Source organism: Palaemon carinicauda, chromosome 14, assembly GCF_036898095.1.
Source record: "Palaemon carinicauda isolate YSFRI2023 chromosome 14, ASM3689809v2, whole genome shotgun sequence".
NCBI classification, from domain to species: Eukaryota; Metazoa; Arthropoda; class Malacostraca; order Decapoda; family Palaemonidae; genus Palaemon; species Palaemon carinicauda.
In genome coordinates, this window is record NC_090738.1 from 18,861,834 (window position 1) to 18,885,703 (window position 23,870).

A 23,870-nucleotide genomic window follows, 5' to 3' on the forward strand; every position below is an offset into this window, starting at 1 on the left:
AAATATTTGGTAATTTGTAAAAAAAATTCTCTTTCTGAAATACCACCTTTTGTATATATGAATTTTTATTATTGGTCAAATTAATTTTCAACCAATTAATCAAAGAAGCTGCTTCTGTAAACTAGCTCATATATGTTGTATTGTTTTCTTTTTTACTTTTTGAATCAAAATCCAATTTCTTGGTTTTCCTTACGACGCTATTTAATTGTCAAAGGGATATAATTTAGTACATTATATTGAGAAAAGCTTCCGGGTAGGCCTACACCTGCTCGGATAAATTATGAACTAACTACGCAAGCTTAGACATTTTATCGACATACATTTATGATAATATGATACAACTTGTAAGTTAAGTAAGAAGAAATAAACTGAAAAGCTTTAATGATATTAAATTAATGCTACAAATGATTGGTGAATTAAAATATCCAAGTAAAACTATCAAGAAGAAATGCTGTTGGAGACAAATGGTCTTGTCAATGTGTAACGTTTAGTTGTTTTTTCTTATGTATATAATTTTGGTGTTGTGCAGAGTTGAACTGTAATTCATTTTAGATTTCTTTAGACGACAATAGTCTCTTTAAAGAAAATAAAACTCGTTCCGTCACAAAATCGTATAATGTATACCCAATTGTATGTTGAAAATGAGCAAAGGATACATAAAAACAAAATATCTTCTGTCTTTTTTAGACTCGCCTGAACTGAGTGTAATGCAATATAATAAAGCTATGCATAAAATGTGAGTTATTAATGTACGGAGACTCACAACGGTCAGCTATTAATTGAGCAGAACCCCAGAGAGGAAAAGTAACAGGTTTTACCTTAAGCATTACAAAACAAACACCTTCAGAAATGATTGGACTACTCTTATCGATATGCAAAGTAATTCCAGAAGATAATTAACAATTAACAGTTAAATGAATTGAAAGCCTCAAGGCAAACACTCGGTTCATAGCAGGGAGACTCCAAATAGTGAAACCGCTATAAAATGGCTGATAATTAGCCCTTCGTAAGCACCTAATTGAATTTTCTACTTATAACGAGAAACCATTTTACGAGATTATGTTACTTAAGGCAAATACTTGTAAAATAAAACAAATCTATGATTTTGGAAACTTCCAGTACTAGTTTCTTACTGAGGTAAGGAAAAAAAAACATATGTGAAGTAGTACAACAAAAGAAACTGAATTGGTGAGCAGCAGGGGAAAAAAACAGGTTTTTTCTTTAGTTTTTTGATAAAATATCGATATTTGATCAACTTCGAGATACAAAGGGAAGACACAAGGGAAGGTTCATATAAATGAACACAGTCTTGGAAACTTTAGATGTTTGTATCAAAAATATATTTGTTGCATGTAATTGATTAAAAGGAACCCAAGAAAAAATCTAAAGTACATTATTAGGATACTAAAGTTTTTCTTATTACTTTATGTTAATTTTAGAAAGATCAGCAAGTGTTGATTTATGTGCACAATTTAAAGGATACCATATGATAAATGGAAATTGGAAAAAAATGGTATAAAGTGCATTAGTTATTATCAAGTAAAGGACTTTATTTGATGGCTGGCTACTAGACTCCTCTGCTACTTCCTGTTTAGCAATTAATATTGGGTTTTGGGCCTCGTTAGCCATTAGCTTTGTTTTCTCTGAAGTGACAGTGTGATCAATCTCTTAAGCTTAAGGGATGAGTGGATTGACATGTGAAGCTTTTCTGTCGCTACCACTTAAGCTTTCTTTGACTTGCTTTGGGGAAGTTTTCATGATAGTTGTACTCATACACTCTTGTTCACTTCGTGTCAAATTCTTCCTTTGTGGTCTCCGCTTGTCTTTCTAGCTTGGCCTGTTGTAATGCTCTCTCCACACTCTCTTCTTTACTTATCTGGTGAGAAAAGAAGTTTTGATTATGTAAACTTAATTTGTTTCTAAACAATACAAACCCTCGACCTTTAATAACAGTATGATTTCAGTGAAGTTGGAACGGCCATAAAGCATTTTAACGTGGCCACCCGTTGAGATTCTACCGCTAGAGAGTTATTGGATCCTTTGACTGGCCAGACAGTAATACATTGGATCCCTCTCTCTGGTTACGGCTCATTTTTTCTTGGCCTACACATACACCGAATAGTCTGGCCTATTCTTTACACATTCTCGTCTTTCCTCATACACCTAACAACACTGAGATTACCAAACACTACTTCTTCGATCAAGGGGATAATTACTGTACTGTAATTATTCAGTGGCTACTTTCCTCTTGGCAAGGGTAGAAGAGACTCTTTAGCTATGGTAAGCAGCTCTTCTAGGAGAAGGACATTTCAAAATCAAACCATTGTTCTCTAGTCTTAGGTAGTGCCATAGCTTCTGTACCATGGTCTTCCACTGTCTTGGGTTAGAGTTCTCTTACTTAAGGGTACACTCGGGCACACTGTTCTATCTTATAATTTTATATATATATATATATATATATATATATATATATATATATATATATATATATATATATATTTCTTCCTCTTGTTTTTTGAAATGGTGTGTTGGGCAGGCTTAATAGAAAGGCCATGGATGCCTGGTGGTTTATCAAGAGGTTGTCTTTTCCTTATCTGATTCTTTTACTTTTCAAAACCATCCTTACTATACTCTCTTCAGTTGAAGTGGCTATCCTGAAGGGTATTTAGCCTTGCATGGTGTATCAGCTCCTCCTTGTTGACCAGTTTTTCCGACTATTTTTCTAGTCTATGGGTTTGATCAATCACTTTATTTATATTTCTGTACATATTGGTCTTGTTATCATTCTTGTTAATTTGGTTTTTAAGTATGATGTATCTTTTTTATCACCATTTATTCTTATGCTCTCTGGAGACATTGAACAAAATCCGGGACCAGTTCGTCCTAGATTTCGTCAATGTCGTCTACTGTATTGCAATATTCGTGGTCTTCATGGAAATATTCAAGACCTTTTAGTTGCCTCCAGACAGTATGATATTCATTTGTGCTCAGAAACTTTGGTTTCTAATATGAGGCGCTCATCTGAGCTCCTTACAACTGGTTTTAAGAAGCCAATTATGTTGAACCCGATGCCACCCCTAGGGCCAGGGGAATGGCGGTGTATATTAGGACTGAGTACCCTGCTTCTCATAAGTCCTGCTATGAATGTGGATGTCATGAGATTCAAGTAATAAAAGTTTGTGGCAGGCATAACAACTTCTATTTGTGTTCGATCTACCGGAATCCAGACATGGTGATTCTATCTTCGATTGTCTTCTTACCATTATGGCTAAGATACAAGAAGATGATAGAAAGGCCTCTTTTGTCTTTGTTGGTAATTTCAATGCTCACCAGTGGTTAAATTCTGTTTCTCCTACCGATCGCCATGGCTTAAGAGCCTCTAAATCAGGCTGTGAGCAAATCATAAGTGAAGCTACTCATAGGTCTGATAACTGCTTGGACCTCGTATACACCGACTCCCCTGCATTATAACAAGTAAGGTTGGTTCTCCAGTAATTGTTCAGTGGCTACTTTCCTCTTGGCAAGGGTAGAAGAGACTCTTTAGCTATGGTAAGCAGCTCTTCTAGGAGAAGGACATTTCAAAATCAAACCATTGTTCTCTAGTCTTAGGTAGTGCCATAGCTTCTGTACCATGGTCTTCCACTGTCTTGGGTTAGAGTTCTCTTACTTAAGGGTACACTCGGGCACACTGTTCTATCTTATAATTTTATATATATATATATATATATATATATATATATATATATATATATATATATATATATATATTTCTTCCTCTTGTTTTTTGAAATGGTGTGTTGGGCAGGCTTAATAGAAAGGCCATGGATGCCTGGTGGTTTATCAAGAGGTTGTCTTTTCCTTATCTGATTCTTTTACTTTTCAAAACCATCCTTACTATACTCTCTTCAGTTGAAGTGGCTATCCTGAAGGGTATTTAGCCTTGCATGGTGTATCAGCTCCTCCTTGTTGACCAGTTTTTCCGACTATTTTTCTATAGTCTATGGGTTTGATCAATCACTTTATTTATATTTCTGTACATATTGGTCTTGTTATCATTCTTGTTAATTTGGTTTTTAAGTATGATGTATCTTTTTTATCACCATTTATTCTTATGCTCTCTGGAGACATTGAACAAAATCCGGGACCAGTTCGTCCAAGATTTCGTCAATGTCGTCTACTGTATTGCAATATTCGTGGTCTTCATGGAAATATTCAAGACCTTTTAGTTGCCTCCAGACAGTATGATATTCATTTGTGCTCAGAAACTTTGGTTTCTAATATGAGGCGCTCATCTGAGCTCCTTACAACTGGTTTTAAGAAGCCAATTATGTTGAACCCGATGCCACCCCTAGGGCCAGGGGAATGGCGGTGTATATTAGGACTGAGTACCCTGCTTCTCATAAGTCCTGCTATGAATGTGGATGTCATGAGATTCAAGTAATAAAAGTTTGTGGCAGGCATAACAACTTCTATTTGTGTTCGATCTACCGGAATCCAGACATGGTGATTCTATCTTCGATTGTCTTCTTACCATTATGGCTAAGATACAAGAAGATGATAGAAAGGCCTCTTTTGTCTTTGTTGGTAATTTCAATGCTCACCAGTGGTTAAATTCTGTTTCTCCTACCGATCGCCATGGCTTAAGAGCCTCTAAATCAGGCTGTGAGCAAATCATAAGTGAAGCTACTCATAGGTCTGATAACTGCTTGGACCTCGTATACACCGACTCCCCTGCATTATAACAAGTAAGGTTGGTTCTCCAGTAATTGTTCAGTGGCTACTTTCCTCTTGGCAAGGGTAGAAGAGACTCTTTAGCTATGGTAAGCAGCTCTTCTAGGAGAAGGACATTTCAAAATCAAACCATTGTTCTCTAGTCTTAGGTAGTGCCATAGCTTCTGTACCATGGTCTTCCACTGTCTTGGGTTAGAGTTCTCTTACTTAAGGGTACACTCGGGCACACTGTTCTATCTTATAATTTTATATATATATATATATATATATATATATATATATATATATATATATATATATATATATTTCTTCCTCTTGTTTTTTGAAATGGTGTGTTGGGCAGGCTTAATAGAAAGGCCATGGATGCCTGGTGGTTTATCAAGAGGTTGTCTTTTCCTTATCTGATTCTTTTACTTTTCAAAACCATCCTTACTATACTCTCTTCAGTTGAAGTGGCTATCCTGAAGGGTATTTAGCCTTGCATGGTGTATCAGCTCCTCCTTGTTGACCAGTTTTTCTGACTATTTTTCTATAGTCTATGGGTTTGATCAATCATTTTATTTATATTTCTGTACATATTGGTCTTGTTATCATTCTTGTTAATTTGGTTTTTAAGTATGATGTATCTTTTTTATCACCATTTATTCTTATGCTCTCTGGAGACATTGAACAAAATCCGGGACCAGTTCGTCCTAGATTTCGTCAATGTCGTCTACTGTATTGCAATATTCGTGGTCTTCATGGAAATATTCAAGACCTTTTAGTTGCCTCCAGACAGTATGATATTCATTTGTGCTCAGAAACTTTGGTTTCTAATATGAGGCGCTCATCTGAGCTCCTTACAACTGGTTTTAAGAAGCCAATTATGTTGAACCCGATGCCACCCCTAGGGCCAGGGGAATGGCGGTGTATATTAGGACTGAGTACCCTGCTTCTCATAAGTCCTGCTATGAATGTGGATGTCATGAGATTCAAGTAATAAAAGTTTGTGGCAGGCATAACAACTTCTATTTGTGTTCGATCTACCGGAATCCAGACATGGTGATTCTATCTTCGATTGTCTTCTTACCATTATGGCTAAGATACAAGAAGATGATAGAAAGGCCTCTTTTGTCTTTGTTGGTAATTTCAATGCTCACCAGTGGTTAAATTCTGTTTCTCCTACCGATCGCCATGGCTTAAGAGCCTCTAAATCAGGCTGTGAGCAAATCATAAGTGAAGCTACTCATAGGTCTGATAACTGCTTGGACCTCGTATACACCGACTCCCCTGCATTATAACAAGTAAGGTTGGTTCTCCAGTTGAGACATCTGATCATGCCTTGATTTCATTAGTAGTGAAGACTGAGCAGCCTGTCCCTGATGTATCTTACTCATGTAAGATTTATATGAAATCTCAAGCAGACTGGAATGGGATTTTCCATGATCTTTTGGGCTTGAATTGGTCACAATTGTATAGTAGTGTTGATCCTGTAGTCCCTTTGAATGAGAATCTAGTCAGCATAATTGATAGGTGTATCCCTTCTCGTATACTAAGGTACCGAATAAAGGACAAACCATGGTTCAATGGTAATTGTAAACGTGCTCATTTGGAAAAGCAGGAGGCCTATCATCTTTGGAAGGGTAAGAGATCAGATTTGACCTGGAATAACTGTACTCAGCTTAGAGCTTTTGCTCAGAGAGTTTATACTGCAACTGTAAAAGAATGCAATTTAACCATAAAAGAAACCCTTTTTGGTACAACCCAGGAGCATAACTGGTGGACTACCCTTAAATCTGCACTCTTTGGTGTAGATGCAACAGTTCCTCCCTGTTTGAACCAGATGGCTCTGTCACTCACTGTCCACAGGAAAAGGCAACCCTTTTGATAGATGTGCTTGACAGCAAGCAGAGTAATGAAAAACTCGAACTTCCTCATTCCTGTTTTCCTGAGGCTAAACTAACTAGTTTAGCTTTTCGATCTAGTGAAATCAAAGCTCTCTTGATGGACCTTGATGCTTATGGAGGTGTAGATCCAAATGGTATTTTTCCTTTGTTTTTTATAAAGACTGCAGATTTCTTAGCTACAAAGTTATCTATTATTTTGCGCAAGTTAGCAAGAATAGGAGCTTTTAGCACTTGTTGGAGAATTAGTAATGTTACTCTACTATGTAAATGTGTTTGTGGTAGCTCAAGTCGAACCGATTACCTCCCAATTTCCATAACTCCCATATTATCTAAAGTTTTTGAGTGCCTTTTGGCACAACGTCTTAATAGGTTTGCTGAAGATGATCATCTGCTACCCAGTTTTCATTTTGGTTTTCGTAAAGGTCTTGGAGCATGTGATGCCCTTCTTACAATCTCCAATGCTGTGGTCAGGAAGTTCATATGATTGGCCTTGATTTTAGTGCTGCCTTTGACCGTGTTAATCATGAGGCCCTTGTTTTCAAACTGAAACAGTTGGGAGTGGGTGGGTCGTTTCTTTGCATCATTATTAAATTTTTAAGTGATAGATTGCAAAGAGTTGTGGTTAATGGGCATCATAGTGAATATAGGAATTTGATATCTGGTGTTCCTCGGGGTAGTGTTCTTGGCCCATTACTTTTCATACTATATACACATGACATGTGGTTTGGTCTAGAAAACAAGCTTGTTGCATATGCAAATGATGCTTGTACTTGTACGGACACCTTTCGACAAGTTTGTTTCTATGTCTATAAATCCTTTGTATATATTTCATGCATTTGTATTTAAATTCAAGATATTTTGTTCTGTATCAGTAAACGCGGAATTCTCCGCTCTTTCTTCTGATGTGATAATCAAATATGTACATTTTATATTGAGACTATTATTCAATGATTTTTGTACCAAAAGAAACACAAATTTACACATAAGCCTGGCTAATCTGCCTCAGGTATTTTTTGTCCTACTTGTACGTCCGCACGTCTCAATGTAGTCCGGCTTTCTCATCAATAAATCATCAGTGTTGGAAATTGTGTCTCTGTACCCTCATAGGGACATCAGTAGGTTCTCAGTTCTCTCAAGCATTTGCAGTACAAACCCTTCAGGAGAGTGTCAGATATTGATCTGACATTCGAGACTGTGTCCTCCTTTGTTGGACGCAGAAAAAAGAGTAGGCGAACTGCCCAGTATCTCGTATGCCATGAGTCATTCTGAGTGATAGGAAAAGGTCTTTTTTTTATATATCCCGTGGCATATGTCTCCAGTTGGGAATCATTTTCCATCTCCTCCCTCCACGATGCGATTAGCAATCAGGATGATATGCTTCTGTTTGCTGTGAGGGTGTTACAGTGCTACATCAGGAGAACTCAGCACTACAGACTAGACCACCAGAAGTTATTCCTCAACACTTGGAGGGTCAAGAAGCTAATTTCCGAGAATACAGTCTCATTCTGGCTATGTGAAACCATCAGACGTGCTTAGTCACCACAAGATCAAAATTCATTAAAATCGCCTGGCCGAGTTTAGTTTTAGAGACTTTTACCCTCTTAAGTATGGGTCTTTTATTAAAGTTTGAAGATTTGTATTACTGTACGTGTGGGATCAAATCACAAATTTGTATTTTTCGTAGGTATACAAACCTAAGACCTTTAAATGATACTTCCCCCCTCAAGTCCCAAGTAAAAGGTTAAAGTGAGGGTTGTGCCACTTGCTAGGTGAGCAGGGCCTACCCACCACTCGACAGCATCTGTGTTTACCCCATTAGAAAGCTTCACGGCCGTTCCAGCTTCAACAAGAATATAAATAAGGGAAATTCTCCAGACCACATGAGAGTATTTCACAATAAGCTGTAAATGTATATTATTCATTGTTATTTGTGGTGCTTAATGGGTCCATATTCATGTCAGTTAGCTCCATATATTCTATCCTATCATACAATATTTAGAAAAAAAATTGTAGATCTATGAGTAATATGCATCAAGTAAATAGAAACTTCCTCTCGATTCAATATCGCAAGTTTCCTTCTGTTATTGTAGGATGCGTATATCGCCATCCCAAAGCACCGGCAACCTCTTTTGATTATATCTCCGATATTTTTAAAGAAATTATTTTACGAAATAAGCATATATTTATCTATGGGGATTTTAATGATGATCTGCTAAAGACCGAGAATAAAATGTCTAAACTAATTAAAAAACTAAATTTCGATCAGATAGTAAACAAACTTACTAGAGTTACTCCTACATCAGCGTCTTTAATTGATCTCGTAATAACAAATGCTGAACATATAATAACAAAAATTGATATTATACCAAGCTTGGTGGCAGACCACGAGACAGTCTTAACTCATCTGAATATTCGTAAGCCAAAAAAGAAACCTCTTTTAAAAACTTTTAGATGTTTGCAAAATTATTCTCCAGACTTTCTTTGTGACCTCCTCATGAATAACGTAAATATATTAAATGGCATTCTAAATACTGACAATGTAAACAACCAAGTTGGAACTTTAAACGACGTCTTTACAGCTTGTCTAAACAATTGTGCTCCGATTGTAACGAAAGAAATCGTTCGTCCCCCTGCGCCCTGGATAACAGATGAAATAAAGCGAGACATGAAAGAAAGAGACAGACTGAAAAGTGAGTTAAAAAATCAAACTTTTAACATGTTTCTGAGAGAAAAACATAAAGACCTGAAGAAAAGAGTAAACTCAAAGTTAGCGGCAAGCCGTAAGCAGTTTTACAAAAGCGAATATCTGAAAGCTAAAGGCAATGTCTCTGTTACTTGGAAAATAACAAAAAATATGCTATTTAATGGTCAACAAACAGAGAAGAGCTCTATGCTATTGCCAGCAGTAACTGATGTACACTCTAAGGCTGAAAAATTCAATGATTTTTTCGCTGAGGTCGGGAAAAAAACTTTCGAAAAAACCCAAGAGGAAATTAGGAAATATAATATCTCTACTGAAACAGTACGTAATATTCCAGTTAGAGAATTAGATAGTTTTAAGCCTACTCCTGTTGATTGTAATACTGTCATATTAATTATAAAAAATCTTAAAAACACAAATGCTTTTGGATCTGACGGGATCAGCTTGCGTTTCATTAGGGATGGGTTATATATTATTGCATTTTACCTTACAGTTATAATTAACACATCCAAAGCCACTAAACAGTATCCGGACTTATGGAAAAATCCCCACGTAATTCCTGTTTTTAAGAGTGGTGATATGGAAAACGTCTCCAATTATCGTCCTATATCTTTGCTACCGGTATTGTCAAAAGTTCTGGAAAAAATAATTGCTATTCAATTAACTGATTTTTTAGAGACAAATGGTCTAATCTCACAAAGTCAACACGGCTTCAGGCCAAAATTATCAACTGAAACGGCTCTATTAAAAGTATCAGATAAGATTTATAATAACATGGATAATAAGAAAGTCTCACTACTCCTTTTACTTGACCTCTCAAAAGCCTTCGATAGCGTGAACCATAATATATTATTTGATAAATGTACATCACTAAGTATAGATCCACTTTGGTTTATGAATTACCTACATAACAGATCCCAGTCAGTTAGAATGGGTCAAACTGTGTCGTCCCAAAAAACTGTAGAGTTTGGTGTGCCCCAGGGCTCTATTCTTGGCCCAATACTCTTTGCAATTTATGTCAATGATCTGGTCAAATCACTACCCGGCTGTTTTGTCATCCAATATGCCGACGACACCCAGATCTTAATTGAAGGAAATGTAAGTGAAATAGACGAACTAATTCATAGGGCAAAATGCATACTAAAGAAGGCCAAATACTACTTCTTAACTAATGGTTTGCTTCTTAATGAGAAAAAAACACAATTAATTTTTATAGGTTCCCGACAATATATATCAGAAATTGGAGATAATGTACAAATAGATTTTAATGGAAATATGATTAAACCCATGAAAGCTGTAAAAAATCTAGGGGTTTATTTTGACAGATATATGACGTTTGAAACTCATATAGATGAAATTTATAAGAAAGTGATGGGCACTTTAATTTATTTAAATAGAGTAAAAGACTCATTTGATTCCTCTACGCGTAAAATAGTTGTTCAGTCGCTGGCTATGAGTATAATCAACTACTGTTTAAGAATTTGGGGAGTAACTGGCTCTACACAAATGGAAAGGGTTAAAAAACTTCAAAACTTTGCTGCCCGAGTGGCTGTTGGTAATGTAAAAAAACATGACCACATATCCCCTTACCTCAAAAAATTAGAATGGTTAAAGATAAAAGACAAATATACCATAGATGTCTGTAATTTGGTATTCAAAACAATACGTAAAATAACTCCTGAATGGTTATACGATTTTCCAACAGTACACGCAGTTAATGGGGTTTCTACTCGACAGCAGGAAAATCTATATGTAGAAAGGGCGAAAACAGAGATAGGCTCCCGCCAGTTTAGAGTTCGAGGCCCAGCATTATACAATAAAGTACCTGGCACAATTAAACAAAAATCCTCTCTCGCTGCTTTTAATGTAAACTTAAAGAAACTAATTTTAAATGGTCCCGATTAATGTAAGAATGTTATGCTTAATTGCCTTATTAAAAGTGCTTTTGAAGGCACTACTGTACTTCTATAGATGTTGGAATTAGTTTTAGATAATATCTATGGATAAGATGGCTTTTATTTACAACTTAAGATTTCCTTATAATCTAGTATGCATATTTGATTACTATGTGTTATTTTAATATGATTTGTACATGACTTGTTTTTAACACAACTTATGTGGTCTATGACAATGTATTTCATTATTCGGCAAGAGTAATTTTTACTCACTATATTCTAAGTAAATACTTTCTGATTTCATGATATTCTTTTATTACTGATGAATTATTTCAATTACAAAGTTTTAGCCAATTTGTTGATTCTTATAACAACTTTTGTATGTCTAAAATAACAAATATTTGAACTATTTGTAAGATGACTTTACTAATTGTAGCCTTATATTTTATGAATACCCAATGTAAATATTGGAAATAAAGAATTATTATTATTATTATTATTATTTATAGTAGGCATTGTTTCCATGCCTCCAGATTCAACTGAACTACTGTGATGGTGACCTGTTTGACTTTTTAGTGAAGTACCACCCTTGGTTTGGCCATTCTTTCCATGAGAATTCTTTATGACTTCCATTTTTAGAGTAAAAGGCTGTCTACAATGACGACCTTGATAAGTTTTCATACAGTGGGTTTCTGCAGGCTTTTGAGACTGCTTTGATGAAGATTTTGTGTAATTTGCCTTGGTTTGCTTCATTTTTGTGCAAAACTTGATATACATCTTGAACATATTCCTGGGACCTTTGTTCTTTAATCTTAGAGTGAGGACTTCTTATGCTTCAGTGTTGTTGAATCTATAGTACTTGGTCTACTGGTCTGTATACATCTGGTTTGGGAATCTTGATGGTAACTTTCACCAGATTGCCGTCTTTCTTGGGATATTTTATGGGTATTTTGTCTGTGTTTGTTTCTGGCTGCATGCAGAAAGCTTGTATCATCCTTATTTCGTGATCTATAAGAATTATATATGATTTTATGTCTATTTGGAGACCCTTTATCCACATGCTCAGATTCACCTTCATCCTCTCTACTTTTTCTTTCTCTGTGAGGCCTTTTCTGTTCTGATCTGGTTGCATTCGATTCAGGTGGCTTGTGTGTCTTTTCTTTGTCTGATGTGTCTTTGATAGCTTTATTGGGCTCGGAAAGAGAGTCATCAAAAACTTTAGAGTGACCCAGATCTGTGGTATTGTCTGGCCAAGATCTGTCGTCGTTTCCTTTTTGGGATTCGTGAGGAGGAATGTGCTGGAGAATCAGATCTTGAGATGTTACTGTGTTATAGAAAGTAGGTCATACTGTATATCTCTACAGTTAGTAATAAAAGAAGAGAAACTTTTGTTAGAGCAAGGGATAAAATCGATAATGTTTTGTTCCTATGCATATAGTACAAACCCTTGGCCCTTTAAAATGGGAAATGTCTTCAGCTAAGCTTGAATGGCTATTGAAACCATTAATGAGGTACTGTAGTTGACAACAGGAGATGAAAGTGAATGGCTTTGCCAACTGTACTGTTAAGGACTTCGCTTTTATCTTCAGCAGCAATAAGTATGGCCATAAGTACTGTTGTGTCCTATCCAAGGTTGTTTGATATTTTTCTCATACTTTTTTAGTTTGAATGGTTGATATTGGCTCTGTGTTAATAATCAAATGAGCAGGCTAATGTTGGTAGGACACTGCATTAGTTTATGGCTAAACTGGCAATAGATCCACTTACTCTGCACCTTAGAGGTATGATTGTGGGTAATTTCCCGTATCCCTGTTTACCAAGTGTAGATGGGGGCAGTCCATTAAGACAGGCACATTTTTTTTAAAGAACCAGAAGGCTAATTCTTCTCTGGTGTTATACTTAGCAACACCCATGACAGTACTGGGGAGAATTTAGCATTTTGCACTCCTCATCAAGTTCGCCTGTTTGCTAAAGCTTCAAGATATATGCTCTTGACTTGTCATGGGGAGTATGCTTCAAGAGCTGGGAGAACTTGAATCTACGTCTGGGGTTTTTTAAGGGTTGGTAGAGTGTAAGATGATTGCCACACTCCAACATGCTTTGGAAGCTTTTTCCTCGCAGACTGCCAATGACGAGTTGGTCAAGAGGTAGCTCTGATACCCCTAAACGTCTTGCAAATATAAACAGCATTTCTAGCTCAGAAAGCATTCCAAGAACTTTTGAGGAGGCACTCGATAATGTTGATAAGCAACAACACCTCTATAGTTCTCATCATTTATTTATTTCCTTATTTCCTTTCCTCACTGGGCTATTTTTCCCTATTGGAGCCCTTGGGCTTATAGCATCTTGCTTTTCCAACTAGGGTTGTAGCTTGGCTAGTAATAATAATAATAATAATAATAATAATGGTTTTGCTCCCTCCTTTGCCAGTTGGCAATGCAGATGAACATCTGGCAGGTGTACCATGTGGTAGAGCTGTCAGTCATGTACTTTCTGGGCAAGAGGAATATACAGTACTTGCAGGTACGTTCAGGTTGTAGGGTCAGAGTGGTCCCTACATTCTTGTGTAGGGGAGAAAGGCCTCTTGTCCTGTGGAGATCACCGGGAATCTACCTGTTCATCACACAGCTAAACAGGAAGCTCCCGGTATTTTATTCTTCAGTTTCAGTCCTTTCGGTAGTGCTTAAGGATATCTTTCGATACCCATGGGATCACCTGAATACCTACGCTTTTCGTCTTTTCATCCTAATTTTCCACCTGATCAGCTGCATTGATCATGCCAGGTCTCAGAATGACCATGGTGGCTCCCAGATCATGTAAACATCTGTAGATAAAGTTCCGAGAGAACTAACCCCCTTGCCAACCTTCTCTTGTCAGCTACACCTTCAGAGGTACCATCAATCCGTGAAGTCTTTTGCTCTTCATGTTTGGAAACTATCTAGCTTCTCTACCAAACAAAAGGAATTTTTGCAAGGTCTGCACGAGAGATGTATGAAGTTCTGCAACAATCCTCCGCAGCTGTCTGTCAAGGGAAGTTAGCCAACTTCTCTGATTGGTGTCGTAGAAGGGGTATTTCTCCCCATTCTTCTGTAATGCAGATAGTGGACTCCCTTGTCTTTCTTTGTCGGGACAAGTACCTCTCAGTCATGGCTATAAAAGGCTTTAAGTAAGGCTTTCGATTGAAAGACATATTGTAGACTTTTCCTCCTCATGGGAGCTTCAGGCCCTTAAAATTGGATGGGAGCTATGTTCTCAGTAAGGAGCTGAAGGTTAAATGTGAAGCCTTTGATAGGAAAGTGACTAGGGTTACTCCTGTTCTTAATTACCTCATTGATGATTGCAACAGCCATTCAGATTCTTTATTTTAAAGGACTTGGGTTTGAGTAACTAGGAAAAATATTTATAGAATTTGTTAGAGTTTATTTAAATTACACTTTCTTAAGTCACCATGAAGCATTAGAATACTGTAAGCCCAAAGTCCAAAGTCTTATAGCCATTGACATCTTAGAAAATAAAAGAGAAGTTAAAGAGTCTGGTGCTATTTTTATTTTTATTATTATTTTTATTATTATTTTTATTTTTATTATTATTTTTATTATTGTTTTTATTACTATTTTTATTTTTATTTTTATTTTTATTAATTGTTTTGTCTATATATAAATATTAGGATTTAATCAAGGACTTTGCTTTTCTCTGTATTAGCGAGAGATACAGTACCTGTAGGTGATTTTAGGTTTGAAGGGTTATCTGCTTCACCGAACCCATCCATTCGATGCTTAAGCAAGGGAGTACGAGGTATTACTCGACCCCATCTGTTGAAAATTTAGGAAAGATTAAATCATACTGAAATTGAAGTCTAATAAATATATTCTTTCTCTGTAATATACTCTTTAGATGTTCTAAAATTTGATCCACACTCTTATATAAAGAATGAATGTTTAAAGTTTTTAAGAAACAGCTTGAAATATATTAAATTTAGATCTTTCAACTAATTATATTTAAAAAAAAAAGTCAGTATTAGGTAAAGATCATTATCTAAGTTGTTGACAAAAGTATGATACTGTATATCACATTCCTTACTAAAATTAGTCTTCAATCAATCATTTTGTTTTACCATCAGGAATATAAGAGGCAAAAAACCTTGTTCTTGAGGTAGTATATCATATTTTGTTAAATTTTATAAATAAGAAAAAAAATCCCCTTTGATTTTCCTGCTGTTACATTTTAAGGTAAAATACCATGTTATTTCTTGTCTTTGTGATTATAAAGTATGTATTCCCTGGTTTCTTAGTTTGTTCTTCAAGTGGTTCAATTTTATTTCCTGAACCATTTTTTTTTTTAAGGCAAGGATTGAGCAAGCAAAAGCTATCTACTATTTTCTCTGTTCAAGCAGAACTAATTACCTTACGTTATGATTCTCTTCCTCTCCCTCACTCATTCTATAATTCTTATTTCTTCTAATATTTAACACTCCACTTCACCTATGTGGTGCTCATATAATTTTGATTAATGCATCATTGTCCTGGATTTCATGTGTTCTTGACTGAATACATTTCTAAGAATTTGTCAACAAATACCCCCAGACTGTTCGCAAGGAAACATAGTCCTCAGTATACTCGTATTTTTTAAAAACGGGAAATCACTACACAGTCATTGGAAATTATGAAAGAAATTATTTTTCTTTCACACTTTTAAAATACTCTTACACAGTTCTCATAGTATCGCTTATGTCAAGAGCCATCATTAGTTTAACTTTCAGATACTGTGCTCTCATTTGAAGATTTAAGTGAATTTTAATCTTCATAGATGCTGACTTTTGAAAATATGAAAGGTTCATTAACCTCTTTTTCACATATTTTTTTACTCACAATGTTTATTTTCTACATTATTTGATAACTTCAATCTCATATCATTGAAAAATATTTAGGATGGAACGTTCCATTACTATACCTTGTAGTTGGGGTTTCTGCTCGAACCTTTCCTGAGTTTATTTCTTGGAGTTTCTTCTTAGCTGCTGTCTTTCGTTGATGAAGTTGATCCTACATAAAAGGAAAGGTTAATACTTTAAGGGTATCTAGTGTGCTGCGTCTAAGAACCCAAGACTTCATAAATATTTGATGAAATGCTGAATCTTTTCTTTACGCAAAATACTAAAGAAAGGATGTGTTACTTTCTGGTAACTGGAAAGATTTTTTATGATGATTACTATTCTTAGAGAAACAACTTTACCTAAATGTATTATTCATACTTTTATTATTGTATTTTTTCATGATATAAATCTTGGCATTTTTTTCATATAACAAATACAGTATTAACCACGCATTTTTTCTAACCTTTAGGTCGCTGTTAGCCTCTTTAAGTGCAGCAGTTAGAGACAACAAGTAGTAAATAGTAAGGATCAGAAGCAGGCCCGAAGGAATTACGATACTGATAGATGAAATACAGTCTATTAGTGGATAGAGTGGGCTTGGTAAACCACCGATCAATGTTGACGTTGCCAGCTGGTATATCTTTGGATAGTCACTGAAGGGGCCACAATGCCAAGAAGGTTCAAGCCATATTATTGCATACCTAAAGAATGTATAAAAGCTACAGTAACAGGTATAGGCTTCCACATTCTTAATATTATTTTATCAGTTTATAAAAAAACAGTTTCGCAGTTTGTAAAACAAATTAGATAAATACTAAAACTTTAACACCTACCACACGGGCAAGGTAGACAAGAAAAGCATTGCTAAGAGGAACATCAAATAGAAATTATTGTTGTGTGATGCTTTGAAAAACTTCTCAGGTGGTACATTGGATGTTAGCACTGCCCAGGATCTGATGTAGAGAAGCACAAGCAACTTGAAGATGTTGACCATAGGAAGTCCTGGAGCGAAGAACATCCCCATCCTGGTAAATAAACAAGTGTATTATAAAATGCAAGTGAATGCATATGGTCACCAGTGTTAGCTTTATGTTTTAGACTTTTCACTCTTGAGATACAGTAATATATATAGAAATTTCTTTTTGGGGGTTATCATTACTGTATACAGATAACAGTACTTGAGTTAGCATACTGAGAATATTGGTAAAGAAGTGCTGTATAAAATTCTTATGCATTTTGCTCATATACAAAGTTAAATGTTTTCTGTTCTGTATGCATCAATGGCTACATTATATTTTAAAAAATAGTTCTAAGTATATAAGTACACTGTGATTTATGGTTATATTTTGATATTCATCATTATAAACCCACTTCATAAATATATACAGTATTTATAAATGAGTCTCTGGTTTCTAAAGCCTTTTCGCAAGTTGTGTGTAGAACCCCCTAATGACCAATATTTCTACCATAAAATCAACTATATGATCTTCCACTTGGCATTTACATTGAGGCCCCATTCACTGTTATGAGTGACCTTGGTTCTTGATTATTGGAGGTAGGTAAAAAGGAAAACTTAGGGGAGCTCTTACTACAATGACTTCAGAACTAAAAGGCTCAGTAAAGGAGACTTATGCTTTTATAGTAATTTAACCAGACCACTAAGTCCTTCGTAAGGGATACAACTCCTAATAAACCTTACATAATGCAATGTAAACAGTATCAGAAGCCCTTAGCAGGTATCCTTTACTACCTGTTACTTTAATATTCTTGCCTTGTGGTGATTTTTTAATGCTTGGTATACTTCTGTTGGAGATCTTAATCCTCAGAGACTCTCGGACAGATTTTGTTGATATAAGGGCTACTCAGAGGAGGCTTACCTAATTTTAGAGAGCATTAGGGATCTTACCAAATCATCCCTTGATTGTAGACAAGATGAAGGATGTTTTCTGCTATTGAGAACTCTGAATACCCAGGAAATTGTTTTTCCAAATCCCAGTGGTAGCTTCTATTGCAGAATCTAACTACTACTGCTCGGATATAATCTAAGATCACCGTCATTACAACTGTTAGTATCTGGAAGAAAGAATGTGTATAATGTTTGAACAGTCAAGCATCGGTTTGCTTTGAGATTGTATAACGTCAATATTATTTAAATAGTATACTTCATTTTAAAAGAAAATTTTATTTAAACCATAACAGAAACTTTGTATCTGCACGATTTTGATATTATTTTCAAGAGTATAGTATGCCACATCACAAAAGTAGCTCCCTTAATATTAAAGATGATAATAAGGATAACCATTCTTACCAAGTCCATTATAGTCAACTTTATAATTTCCTGACCAAACATTGTTTCCCAACACAATTTACGAAGCCTTTTCTGGGTGGTGTAAGGTAAAAGATGGGTCCATTTCTCTGGGTTATTCTTCATTGGTTGAACCAAGAAAGAAGTAGTCACTTCACCAGGTGTAGTAGGTAAAGACAGTTTTGGAGTAGTAGAGATTGAACCAGTAGTTGCTATAAGATCCTCAGATATGAAGTCTGTGGTAATACCTGTAGAACTGCTGGTAAAGACTTTTGACGTATATGGGACAGTTGTAACTACTGAAGAAGTTGGTGGAATACTGGTTGATGAAGTGGTTTCACTGAACGTGGGTTGCAAGGTAGAAGGTGAAAATTCTTTTGTGATTGTCTCATCTGGATAGACTTGGGAAGAGATTGTATGAATATTACTCAAGATTACTGATGAACATTCTTGGCTACACTGAGTGATGTGTTAATATCTTAGCAACATTAGGATTTAAAATTCTGAACTAAGCTAATTTCATTGAGTTTTTATATGTATTGCATTACAAATAGTGAAAATCAAATAACAATTTTGTGATCATACCTGTGCAATCTATGATGTAGCATACACCCTTTTCCTCATCCACAAATACGTTATCCTGAGCTTGTGGAGTTTCTGTTGTGTCATTTGATAATTCAGGAACTGAGGATGAATGTGTCAAAACCTCATCTTTATTTTTATCGTAGTTATCCACAGAAGTGCTGCTATCCTCAGTTACTGTTAAGGGAATGGCTTTATTCAACTTGTTCCAAATCAGGTCTCTGTACCTCGTTGTTGGGACGAAATTGCTGTCAGGTGTCAGAGTGGCACTGTTTTTATCATTACTGTAAGTTGTGGTATCAGCTGCATTATCATGTGAATTAAATGAGTCATTAAGAAGTAAGGATGTAACATTTTCTTGGCTGTATGTCAAACTAAAAGGTTGACTCTCATTTCCCACAACTGTAAGTTCATTCTCAGTAAAGGATAAGTCAGATAAGGAGAAAACATCATTTTCTAGGTTTATGTAATTATCATAACTTTCGTATCGCTTTCTTCGTGTATCTTTGCTAACATTTTCTTCCAGTGACCCTGGCATAACTGTAATTAAATCTTGGAAAGTCGTATTATATGTACTCTTTAAAGGCTTAAGAGTCCAAGTCATTGATTGCAGTGTTAAAGGTTGAGTAGTTTCACCTGTCATAATTGTGTCAGGTGTGGTTTCCATCACACTAGTGTTATTTTCTGTTTCATTATATTTTTTCAGGGACCCTTTCATATGAATTTCTTTATCAAAAAATAGAGAGCCATTCATAAACATATTTTTTTCTGGTGGTAGCGTCTCACCTTCATATTGGCTAATAAGAATTATATTCTTATCTATAGCAGTTGTATTCCCATCGATGATAGCTAAATTTTCATCATGCTGTAGCCATGATTCATTGTTTGTAAGATTGACTACTGCCTTATTAGTTAAAAAGGTACCTTCTCCATAATTAAAAGTGAAATTCCCAAGATCAGATGAAGATGTATTAGTTAGCATGCTCTCCTGAATCTGGGATTCTATTATGTCTTCCTCCGAAATTGTTGGGCACGGAACTGCAACTCGTTTACAAGCACTCTTCGTTGAACTTTCATTTCCAAACTGTGGCATCCTAAAATGGAGAGGAATTCCTTGATAATAAAGTACTCGTATAAATTTAAATGTACACAACTAGAAATCCTTGTTTTACAAAATCTTAAATAAATGTCACAGGCTCAGCGATTGATTGGTGGTGTGTCATTTAGGGTTATCAGTCACATTAGCATTTAGATACTTTTTAAGAGCATTCCTGGTGCTGCTTGGACCAAATTATCTGTGTTCCTTTCTTTCATTTTATCTCATGTTTTTTATCTTCTGCTAGTATGCTTCTCAGAATGCTTTCCCAAAGTTTTTTGCTTGGTTAATATCATTCCTTCTGTTGCCTCTGCTCATAAGAATTCTCAAATTTAAGAAATTTTGTATGATTCTTGATGTTGTGATAAGTGTATATGATCCTCAATTATTAGATACAGGAATTTGATTTAAGCTTAATAGTAACACCAACCTGATAAAGTCTTAGGACACTTCTATGTATTACTATGCATCATTTCTTCCTCCTATCATTTTTTTTCAATTTACTTGTTTATATAAGGATATTTCAGGAATATATTTTTATTTGGGCAATTTGAATTCCATTAACGTGATTTTAACGTTGGTGTGAATAAGGCTTTTTGAAGGATTTTGAAGCAGTTTGTTTTCTTAGTTAAGATCAGATATATTTGGAATATATAATACTTTTTTAGTGCTGAATAGAAGCCACAATAATCACTGTATACTTTTTTAATGGGGTTCTTGTTAAGCATTATCCCCTGTAGTCTCCCAAATAGTTTTAAGTGTTTTATGAACATATTCTGGTAATTTAAAAGACTGTATCCTAATTTTTTTTTAAAAGCAGTGAATCGTTTGATTTCCAGGGGTTTGCTCTAAGTCCCTATGGAGGCCACTGCAAGCTGCATTTAGTGGAACATGTTCAATGACGTTGGTTATTCGTGAAGGGCGTTTTAAGATGTACAGATGACTTACATCCTAATTATGCAGGCGCTAGTGTTGGTTTATATGAATTATTTTTGTTTCATATGAAATGAGGACTTCTAGAAATAGCCCCTTTTAAAATTAAGTTACTTTTATTTTCATAGAAGTTCTGACATTCATAACATAGTAATAGATATCTTTATTAAGTCATTACTTGAAAGAAATGAAATATTTAAAAGTCAAATTGCTACGGTATATTCTGTTCTTTAAAAAGCATTTTGAATTAAATAAATTGAATAGTATAAAGCCCTGTCAACACGATCGAGCATGCCCGACGGGCAAACAGTGATACCAGACCACAATAGTTAGGAAGAATGAGGGTTAATGACGTCAGAAGCGAGAAAACCACAGACAGGGATCTGGCATCATACAGTGTTGCCAGATCCCTGCCTTTAGTTTTCCCGCTTCTTACGTCATCAACCCTCATTTTCCCTAACTATTGTGGCCTGGTATCACTGTTTGCCCGTCGGGCATGCTCGATCGTGTGGACAGGGCTTAAGAATGAAATAAGATTGATACCATGCAGCCTGTTTGATGAAATTATATAGTACAACAATATTATAAATGCATACCCATCAACAGTACTAACAAGAGGTACTAACAAAGGACTGCTATTATCAGAAAATAATAATTCACATGTAAGTAAACTTACCCTGTCATGTTTGTGATGAAGAAAAGTGTTGAACTCACTGCTGAAACCATATCCATCGAAGTTATGGGAATTGTTGACCCTACTAAGTTCGGAAGGGGTGAGTTTAAGAAATTCTCAAATGTGGCATTCTTATCATAAGCTAAGGACTCATTCCCAAAGTCATAGTGGGATACATTATTAGGATCAGGTGTCGTTGTGTAACTGGTTTCATTTAAAATCAGCCAAGGACTCTCGGTTTCATTGGTAAAAGAATAAGTGTAGAAATCCGTTTGGTCCGTTGGGATGGTTGGCATTTCTCCATAGCTGTGCGTCATGTTGTCTTTCAGTGTCCGTAGTTCCGCAGTCTGGAATTTATTGTTAAAGTATTTTTTCATTATGTAATAAGCATTATTTTTGTATTTGAAGAAAAAATATTGCAATGTATAATAAACACTAAATTACCACCAAGAAATTATAACAACTTACAAAATTGCAATATTTTTTTTCTATAAACTGCTATCACTAGTGGATACATAATTGTTTGGTGCCTCAGACAGTATCATTTATGGTTTGCCATTTCATATTCAGTTCTCCTTTCCCTAAATTACATGACATCAAAAATAAAGAAAATTATTTTTTCAATGTGAAGAAGCGTAGAATGAGAGCAATTTCCAATAAAACTAAGCTTGTCTCATAGGTAGTTAATAAACTACATAGAAGAGAGTTTATATTTAGTAAATACTTTTCAATAATTGATAAAATTCTTCTTTTAGAGCCAAAGCCTATTAAATCGGGCTCTAATTCCCTTGATCTTGATTGATGCTAATTATGTGTATTATTTGACACGTTATTAATATGCTTTCACGAGATCTATTAAATGTGGCTCTAATTCCCTTGATCTTGAATGATGCTAATTATGTTTATTCTTTAACACGTTATTAATATGCTTTCACAAGACCTATTAAATGTGGCTCTAATTCCCTTGATCTTGATGATGCTTGTTGTGTGTTTACATATTACTAATATGCTTTACAAGGTGGTAGTGCTGTCAGTGCACATCATGCAATCCATTGTAGGTACTGTGTTACTATAGGGTCTTTACAACGTCCCTTCAGCCGCTATCTGCGCCCAGTTGCTGGGCTTCTAATCCACCTCTGTTCCTGCTTCCTTTCATCCTACTTGATATCCAACACCTCTTAACATTTCACAGGCTTGAGAAGTGGTGTGAAAGTGACCGATGGCCATCCAATGAGGCACTACTCAGCGGAACAACCTTCACTAGAAAGGACTGGGTAGCCCTAAACAAAGCAAGGGTAAACCTGGGCAAAACTGTAGATAACCGCCACAAATGGGGATGAGCCACCAACCCTGAATGCCCATGTAGGGCAACACCACAAACAATGAAACACATCCTACGATGGTGTCCACTGTGCTCTCATTGCTCAGTTCAAGATCTTAGAGAGGCAAACGACAACGCCCTCCAGGGGGTTTAATATTGGGCGAGATGAGATATGATGACTTCATGTTGCAACTGCAAAAGGTTTTTCCCTGCTTGCTCCTCAGTGCTGAATATCCTCCTCAGTCCCAGTGCTATGTGATTTTGTCTAAATAGTCATATATAAGAAAAAACTGTATTGCAAAATGAGAAAGAGATTCAAAAGTACAGTACAGTACCTCCAATTTTTTTTTTGATACTTAACAAACTATTTAAAAACTTTTTAAATGAGAAAGACACAACCTATTTTATGTTATAATGTAAGAAGACACTTGACTCACCATGTCATAAACTTTCTTGAAGAGTTCAAAGATAAGTGTATTCAGATTGAGTAAGTTCAGAGCCATAATACGACCCAGTTGCCATTGTAGTTGATTCTTGGGGTGCCGAAGCTCTAGTAAACCAACCAACTGTCCAAGGAAATGAAAATTAGTTGAAACATTGTTGGTAAGTTTAATTTTCAAATAAAAAAAAAAATTTTTACTCATTGAAATAATTCTTGAAATTGTTAGTGTACTTCACTCCAAATCTAGCACCTTAAGGAGTCTGTGTTTACTAGATATATATGATGATTACTGTTAGCATAACTGTATTACTGTACGGATACATTTTTGTTGAATTATCATAATGAGCTAAGCATCAGATACTAGATTATTTTCTTTTAAAGGATTGTCTCCCATTAAAACAAATTATGAATGAATGTGTTTGCTTTAACTGTCAC

General features: G+C 35.5%; 1 protein-coding gene across 1 annotated transcript in view; it reads right to left on the bottom strand.

The window, feature by feature from the left end:
* Positions 1–1,674: 1,674 nt before the first annotated feature.
* LOC137652698 (transmembrane channel-like protein) overlaps positions 1,675–23,870 on the bottom strand; it is a 47,103-nt gene continuing 24,907 nt past the window's right edge. Inside the window, 14 exon segments of the mRNA XM_068386101.1 lie at positions 1,675–1,789; positions 1,791–1,878; positions 11,717–11,922; positions 11,924–12,034; positions 12,036–12,537; positions 14,931–15,025; positions 16,164–16,252; positions 16,547–16,784; positions 16,917–17,108; positions 17,990–18,156; positions 18,392–18,789; positions 18,974–20,064; positions 21,676–22,019; positions 23,431–23,559. Of these exon segments, the coding sequence (XP_068242202.1) occupies positions 1,675–1,789; positions 1,791–1,878; positions 11,717–11,922; positions 11,924–12,034; positions 12,036–12,537; positions 14,931–15,025; positions 16,164–16,252; positions 16,547–16,784; positions 16,917–17,108; positions 17,990–18,156; positions 18,392–18,789; positions 18,974–20,064; positions 21,676–22,019; positions 23,431–23,559 (3,765 nt within the window).